The following is an 8,843-nucleotide window of genomic DNA, read 5'->3' as shown; positions in this document are numbered from 1 at the left end:
TAGGGCAGAGGCCCTCCAAGCCCACGACAGAATGTCGTGGTGCCTTCTCGACCCCATGTACGCATATAAGGTTGCAGTGCCTTGGGACAAGTTGAGGAAGAAGAGGGTGGCTCCTGAGAGGGTGTGAGCCTACCTAGGAGAATGATCACTGAATCGGCATTGTAGACGTCCAACTTCTGGCATTTGATATCACAAAAATGAAGGGCAGAAGTGCCCACTGATACAGGTGCATGATGATCTTAGGACCCTTTGGGTTAAGGAAAGGGAAGCAACATCTGGGAGTCATTGGAGGGACGACCATTTGCTCAGATATTGGTGAGTAAGGCTTATTTGGGTCATGTTATATATGCCCTTACCAAATCTATTGATGGTCGAGGTGAAATTTATGCTTCTGAATATCGATTAGTTGAATCTCTTGCTCTAGGTATTATTTCGAGACATTTCGTATATGAGCCTCTTCAAACTGGACTTATTGCCATTGATTTGATGATCCCTCTAGGACGTGGTCAGTGAGAATGAATTATTAGGGACAAATAGGCCGGTAAAACAGCAGTAGCCACGGATACTATTCTCAATCAATAAGGTCAAAATGTAATATGTGTTTATATAGCTATTGGTCAAAAAGCATTTTATGTGGCATACATAGTGAATACTCTCCAGGAAAGGGGAGCTATAGAATACACTATTGTGGTTGCCTTGTAACTTCGGGAGAAGGGTTGCCTCCTCACAAAGGGGTTCGTAGTGACTAGGCTCGAGACGTTCTGTACATGAGCCTCTTCAAACTAGACTTATTGTTATTGATTTGATGATCCCTATTGGACGTGGTTAACAAGAATTAATTATTGGGAACAGACAGTCCAATAAAAAAGCAGTAGCCACGGATACGAGAAACGACCCTACTAGGACAAATCCTTAGGTCACTCATAATTACTATAGTAAGAAAAGGCTCTCCTCCAACCTCCCACAAATGCTAACAGTGTTAAAGATGGTGGATCCCATGATGGCATAAGCAAAAAGGGTGGATATGCACAGTATGGTCTTCGTAAAGACTTGCAACCATGGAAGTTGTCAGTCAAGAGAAGACCGGTGTAGGACAACTCCCCCTGGTCCTCCGTCCTATCTCGAGGATTGCGCGAAGGAACAGGAAACTGCAGGATCTGGCGAGTTGGTCCTTCTCTATGCATCTTCTCCACCTACACCAACAAAGCACAAGTAGAGAAGATTGTGTTTACATCCTTTTACCGCCTTGGGATTGTTTTCCCAAGAAGCCAAAGCCTTCCCCAATGCACAATCCAAAAATCCCTAATCAGTCCCTTCAGTTTGCATCAGTTTGCATTTTGCAGCCCCCACCCCCCTAATACATAGCTTGCCCTAGCAGCCTTATATCAACGAAATGGTGCGCTTTTTGCTTTTTCAAAATAATTATAACCGCACGGAAAAGTGCAGTATGCAAAAACCTGACACTTTTAAAAACTTTGCAAATTTGTGATACTTTTAAAAATTGAACAGTATTGTAGAAATTGTGCGCAACATATGTAGAAAGAGAGCAACATCTTAATATTTGAACATTTTTGGAATGTTATTTATACTATACAAAATTTCCAGCTGAAACTGAAAATATCATACGCATAAATTAGAATCTTTAATGTATGCATTTTCCCATTAATTCATTATTTTGCCTTAAAAGTGAGAGGTGCTCTTTATATATAATAGTTGGCGTTATTTCCACGCTTTTTTTTTGTTAACTTACTAAATTACCCTTTCAATAATAAGATTTGTTTTGTTTTTTTTAATTATCATTACCCCCTCTCTTTCAATAAAATTAATCTCATAATCTCTCTTTCACATATCATATTTGTATGGAGACTCCAGCAAAAGATAGTTAAACTTATCTTCAATGTCATTTTGAATCAATAAAAATGAAACATGTTTTTGTTATAAGTGGAACTATCTTTCAACGAAAAAAAATTGTTTATTTTTGCGATCATGAATTTATTATTTTGTTGAACACATAATGTTGTTAATTTGAGTTTTTAGACACCTCAATTTGACCTCAAATTTTCCAACTTTGACCCAAGGTCGAAAATCGCTGAACAGTAGATTAGATGGTGTACTTGGATAGTATCTATCAAGAGCTTTCCAAAGGTATCCAATTTGCCTCAATTTGACTCATAGATAATGAGATATCACATCTTTTATTCTAAACCGCTTGATCTTGATGAGTTAGCAAACTCATGCCATATTCCGAATTCTAAGTAATTTTCATAAAACTAAGTCACGAGCTTTCTAAGGCATGAAAATTCACGTCAGTTTGGTTTAAATTGAACAAGAATATCTGTATTTTTCATAGTTACCCATACTTATTGAATTTACCATGGAAAAAGTAACTTTCATAAAACTTATGGTTTTGTTCTCTCGCTATTTCTTCAGTTTGACTTGGGTTTTGCCATCTCTTTCCTCTGCAGAATCATCTCGTCTGGGCATACTTGTCTCTATAGGCGCATGTCTTTGTCACCTCGCCTCATCATATTGTAATTCACACCGTCAGCTTGTGCGTTGCATTGCTTTTGGCGCCGGCCACTGTCCATGAAGTCGACCCTTTTAATGTCATCCGAGGATTGCCCCACCTCGCTTCCATCCACGACAACGCTCAGGATTTCCAAAAAAATGGCGAAGTTGCATTACGCTCTGCTCCTACTCATTTCTCTCATTTCCCACTCCAATGCCGACATCAAAACCCTAAGCCTAACTTCCGATCCTCGTCCGATCATCCTTCTCCATACATTCGCCTTCACAGACTTGGGCCGGGTTACAATCTCCGCTTCTGATGTCTCCATCAGTCCATTACTCCGTCGAACGGATTCTTCTCGTTTGGGCTTTGTCCTTCTCCCGGAGGAAGCTCTCTTGCAATTCTTCCACGAAATCCGAGAAAACCCTAAGTTCTGCATCCTCGATTCCCACCGCAGCGTCAATCTCTTCACCTTCCGCAACGTGTCTCGTCCGCTACGCAGCCATTTTAAAAGAACCTATCCCGTTACTTATCCCAGCGGATACTACTTCCTGTTCTTTGCCAACTGCCATCCGGATGTCCGTGTATCCATGAATGTCCACACTGAATTGTACAATCTCGATTTGGACGGCTCCAAGAATTACCTCCCGCTTGGACAATCGACGCTAATTCCACTCTTCGTCGCGTTCTCTCTTGCTTACTTCTTTGTCTTAGCTCTCTGGGTCTATTACTGCCGTTGCAACAAGGAATCCACGAATCGGGTCCATCGCTTGCTCAACGGACTAATTATGGCGAAAACACTGAGTCTCATCTATGCCGGGCTGGATAAGTACTCCGTTAAACTTACTGGGTCACCTCACGGTTGGGAAATCTCGTTCGAAGTTTTTCGATTCCTGTCATCACTTATCATCGCGGCATTGATCATAATTGGATTCTCGTTCTTCAAGCAGTTCTTGCCAGAGAAGTCGGCTAAGGTATGGATCATCCCCATCGCGCTCCAGGTTCTCTCCAATCTAGCTTTCCCTTTTGCAGTCATGATGGGAGACACTGGGCCCTGGGTGGTGTTGGGGCTGGCTTTGCTGGACATGATCTGCACGTGCACCATCGTTGTTACCGTGGGGAGGTCTATTTGGTTGCTGAAGGAGGCTGCAAAGACTGACGAGAAGGTGGCGATGAAATTGGCGAAGATTAAAAAGTTTGCCTTGGTCTATGCCTTGGCAATCGGTTATTTTTATGTCGCACCGATGGTAGCTCTGGTATTGAACTGCTTCATTGCAACTAGGTACAAGTGGGTGAGCAACGCGGTGCAGGAGGGTGCGAATCTAACGATTTATGTGGTCACGCTTCGCATGTTTAGGCCTGTCAATGATTACACCATTCTTGACGCACAAGATGAGATGGAAGAAACAATGGCTGTAGCATATGAAGAGTCCGAGGTTTGAAGGATGGACACAAATAAATTGCAAATGCTTATTTCTCAGTGGTTATCCATATTCTCTCTTTAAGGGAGATTAAAACTGGTTGTCGTGAACATTTCCTGTACTACAGATGTCATATACAGTAATAAAACAATCTGTAGAGAAATGCTTTTAGTAGACAAATTTGTGCCTTTCTATACCTGTGTAATAATCCAGTTTCTAATAAACTACGTTTCTCGACTTTATGTGATGACAGACGATTTCATAAAGCGTTCAAAGCTCCACATTCAATTAGCATGATGGTGGTCTACATACTGAGTTCATGTTATATTCTTCCGGTATAAAACAATGTCAATCGGAAGTCTGATAACATTTCCTATGGAAAAATAACGAGAGTGCAAACGACCCTGCTTAAGTTTCTCTATTTGGACTGAAGTTGAAGTATGAGCACCACCTACCAGAGGTTTGGTTGAGAGAGTTTCTTTCCATAATTGGAGGGAAATTTTGACCATTTGGAAAATGCAGGTTGTCTGTGTGTAATTGCATCAGTCAATGTGATGGTTGTTGCCGCAGTAACAACCTAATGGCCTGCATGAAGGCGCGACTGAGAGGTTGCTGCCGCTGTCTGCTTTTCCTTTTCCTTTTCCTTTTTCTTGTTCTTCTTCTGTCTTTTCCTTGTCCTTGCTCGGAAATTCAAAGAACACAAACCGCAACTGCTAATGCACCACGGGAGATATCAAACACGTTAGTAGACTCCATGGTAGCATGCAGATCCTTCTCGCCAATGCTGACTTCCGCTCGACAACGATGATGTCCACATTCCATTGTGAAAAGGAAAGGTGAAGCATCCCCGCGGCTGCTCAAAGCATCGCCACCTAAAGTCTTGGTGCTTTCTCAACGACATGTACTCATGCAAGGTTGTGCTGCCTGGCCACCTTACATCCATGAAATAGGATGCTTTTGCTCATGTAAAATAATCATACACCACTCAAAAATATGCACACGCTTTGTCTGTTTGAAGAAATGGGACGCAAATATGGAAAGAGAAAAACATTTGAAGATTATATCATTTTTGTAAAGTTAGAAGATTAAAATGCTAAACTTGAAATTATCAAATGCATATATGGAATGGAATTACTAATGTACGCATTTTTCCATTAATTGATTATGTCCCCTAGGAGGTTCTCTTTACTTTATGCGAGGAGTGGTGCTATTTCCGCAGTCTTTTTATGTTAGCCTACCAAATCCATCACAAGATTTGCCTCCATATTTATCATTAGCCCTCTCTCAACAAAATTAATCTTTTCGTTTCTTCCTTCACATACTACATTTGTACTGAGTTTCCAAAAAAAAGAAGAAGCTAACTTATCTTTAGTATCAGTTTAAATTTGTAAATTTGAATGATGTCTTCATTTCCAAGTAAAACAATGTTTCAACATAAAGGAAAAATTGTTCCTTCTTGCAATCACGAGTTCATTAATTTGCTGAACACATACAGTTGTTGAATTGAGTTCCCAAACACCTCAATTTTGACCAAGATTTTTCAGGATTGACCAAAATTTGAGCAACTTTAATCAGAGAAAAAACTCGAATACTCGATCAGATGGTGTAATTGGATGATATTTGTTAAGAACTTTCTAACGATCTCCAATTTGCCCCAATCTGACTCCGGTATTGTGAGTTATCATATAATTTGCCATGGAGCATCCATTCATGATGACGTGAGCAAACTCATGATATAATGCGAATTCAAAGTGATCTTCAAAATTCAAGTCACAAGCTTCCAAGCATGAAGAATTGGGTCACTAAGGTTTAAATCAAATTCATGAATCATAGTTTGGTTCAATTTTCTTAGAATAGAGCACGAAAACAGTAATAGGAATAAAATACTTACCTTTCACCAAAAAAAAAAAAAAAAAAACAGTAATACGAATAAAAGGGTAAAAAGCGGGCTGCTTTTAAGACTTTCAGATGTCTACCATAGCTAAAAGTAGAGGAGAGAATTAACTCTTAAGCGTACTAGGACCGAGATGGCCATATCTATTATTAACTCACTACCACTACATTTAAATTTTTTTTTTAATGGCCAAACCGGTCAGAGTTTGGTCACACAAGTCGTCAAAATACAGCCCAAGCCCAAACTCAAAAACCATGATGTCAAAAGTGTGATTTGAGTGCATATTTGAAAACTAGAGATAGCAAGCTTTCCCAATTCATGAGAGCCATGCGAATCTAATACCTAGAAAGTTATGGACTTCTAAAGAAAACCCGAAAGATTGAAAAGAACGAATCAAATAGAGTCACCTGCTCCGACTCACCTTGAGCCAGATTGGAGGAATTCATATCCGGGTTAGTTGGCCAAAATTGTTCATGAGCAGGAATGCCCTTCCTAGCTCACGGTAAGCCAGGAGGCACCGTACCGACTCATAGTGAGCCGAGTAACCCAGTCCAGCTCAGGGTGAGCCGTCCATAAAAGTTGCCTATAAATAGACATCCTACCCCCTCATGTCTTTATGGTGAATTTTCCTCTCTCTCTTTTGTGATTTGAAATACTCTCTAAATTGTCACACTTCTTTTTGGTTCCGGATTTCTTTTGAAAGTATGAAGGAATTCCCAGAGGTCTCAATGGTCAACCTCCTCTCTTGGAGCGCGGAGGAAAAACCTGAAAGCGCCAGTTACTTTAGAGCCCTCTTTTACGTATATCATAGGTTGTAACCATATTGAGATAAATACTTGAAAAATCAGAATACGCCATTATTATGCCGAACTAGAAAAAAAAATTGCGTATCTTATTACTAGGACTAAGGCTCCATTTGGAATCAGCTTTGGAAGGGGCTTTGGCCATCAAAAGCCCCTTGGGCCAAAATAAAGCATTTGGGAAAAAACTTTGCAAGTCTCTTAATAGCAAAGTTGGCATTTTGTAAGGTGAAAGCCCAAGGCAGGTCCTAGGCTGCCTTGGGCTTTCAACATTTTTGGAAGGGTCGATGCATTGTTCATCGTCTTCTTCGTCAAGTTCTTAGATGGTCGCCGGCGAGGTTGCGATGGATCGGCGACGGGCTGGAGAGAGGCCGGCATGATCGCGGCACCTTGGCGACCGTCGCCACCAATCGCGCGACCCGGATCCGGGTCGCGCGCCGCCTAGGTCGCGGCGGAGGTTGGTTGCCGCGACCTCCAGCGACCCACGACCTCGTCAGGACCCAGATCTGGATCGCAAAGGTCGCTAGAGGTCACGGAGGTCGCCTGGGTCGCGACGAGGTCTATCACTGCAACCTCTGGCGACCCATGACCTCGTTGCGACCTAGATCTGGGTTGCGGAGGTCACCGGAGGTCGCGGCGACGTAGGCGACCCACGACATTGCCATGACCCGGATCTGGGTCGCGGAGGTTGCCTAGGTTGTGGTGCGCGACCTCTGCGACCTCGCCGCGACCCAGATCTGGGTTGCCAAGGTCGCGGAGGTCACTTGGGTCGACGGTGACCTCTGCGGCGCGGTGGGTCTCGCGACGGTGCGGCGAGGGTCGTGACCTTAACTGGACGCTGCCCTTCGCTGCGCCGCCTCCCCCTCGCCGGACCGCCTACCTTTGCCGGCAACTATTAGCTCTTCGCCGGCGGTAACCGGCGATGCCTTATAAAAAAACTCTCCTTTTTTTTTTTTTTTTCCTTTGGAGTCTTTTGCAAATTTAATTTACCCAAACACTATTTTGCACAAAAATACTTTACAATGGACTTTCACAAATAGATTTACCAAACACAATTTGCATTTTGGAAAACACCTTTCATTCAATGGTCTTTGCATTTCTCCAAAGACTTTTCCCAAAAGTCTTTCCAAACACACCCTAACCCTCCGGTCCCTCAAATAATCTCCAGAGTAAGATTAAGCTTCTAGGTCTATGTATATCATATTAGGGAGAGGGATCCAAACTCAGCCAAATGTCACCAGTGTTAAAAATGGTGGATCCCGCGACGGCATAAGCGAAAGAGGTAAATATACACAGTGCGTCCCGGGTTTCAATATATATAGGAGAAAGGGCTCCTTCTGCAGGTAGTCAAGAGCAGACTGGTGTAGGACAAGTCCCATCCGGTCCTCCATCCTATCTTGTGGATCACGCAAAGGAACAGCAAACTGCACGATCTCGAATCGGTCCTTCTCTTTCCACGGCATCTTTTCCACTTACACCAACACAAGTAGAGACGATTTTGTGATAAAACTCTTTGCCACCTTGTGATTTTTTTCCGATGAAGCCAACGCCTCCCCCAATCCCCAATCCCCAATCCCTAATCATTCCCTCATTCAGTTTGTATTTTACGTCCCTCACCCTCCCTAATGCATAGCTGGCCCCAGCCGCCTAGCTTTAATGAAATGGTGCGCTTTCATTTGTTGTAAAGCAATTATAACACCTCACAAAGTGTACACGCCTTGGGTTCACGCAAACACAAGGACATTTTGAAAATTTTTGCAAATTTGTGATTTGTGAAACACTTGAATTACTAATCACTGGAAAAAAATAAAACAACATTGAAGAAATTCTACACATATATATCGAAAGAGAACAACATTTTAAGATTTAAACATTTTGGGAATGGAAGTTATAAGATGCAAACGTCAAAACGTTATAAATGCAAATATCCATATACACCTAAATTAGAATTTTTTACTGTATGCATTTTTCCATTCATTGATTCTTTTTCTTAAAAAATAGGAGGTCTTCTTTACTTATATAATAGTTGACGTTGTTTCCACGCCTTTTTGCGTGCACATTTCAATCATAAATTTTGCTTTGATATTTTTAATTATAAGTAACCCGATTGTTCAATAAAATTAATCTCATCATCTCTCTCCTTCGCATATCACATTTATAATGAGTATCCAACCAAAAAAAAAAAGTTAATATATTTACAATGTCTTCTTGAAACAGTA

At 41.7% G+C, this 8,843-nt stretch overlaps 1 protein-coding gene across 1 annotated transcript; it reads left to right on the top strand.

Annotated features, from left to right (window-relative positions):
* The first annotated feature begins 2,667 nt into the window (after nucleotides 1-2,667).
* LOC104427744 (protein CANDIDATE G-PROTEIN COUPLED RECEPTOR 7) lies at nucleotides 2,668-3,951 on the top strand. The gene has a single exon (XM_010040787.2). The coding sequence runs from the start codon at nucleotides 2,668-2,670 to the stop codon at nucleotides 3,949-3,951; it is 1,284 nt and encodes a 427-aa protein (XP_010039089.2).
* Nucleotides 3,952-8,843: the final 4,892 nt, after the last annotated feature.

Source organism: Eucalyptus grandis, chromosome 11 (assembly GCF_016545825.1).
Source record: "Eucalyptus grandis isolate ANBG69807.140 chromosome 11, ASM1654582v1, whole genome shotgun sequence".
Classification (NCBI taxonomy): domain Eukaryota; kingdom Viridiplantae; phylum Streptophyta; class Magnoliopsida; order Myrtales; family Myrtaceae; genus Eucalyptus; species Eucalyptus grandis.
This window is presented reverse-complemented; position numbering and strand designations above follow the sequence as displayed.

Bases quoted from the DNA above. Each gene is read 5' to 3' on its own strand.
- LOC104427744 (XM_010040787.2), top strand. From the start codon at position 2,668: ATGGCGAAGTTGCATTACGCTCTGCTCCTACTCATTTCTCTCATTTCC.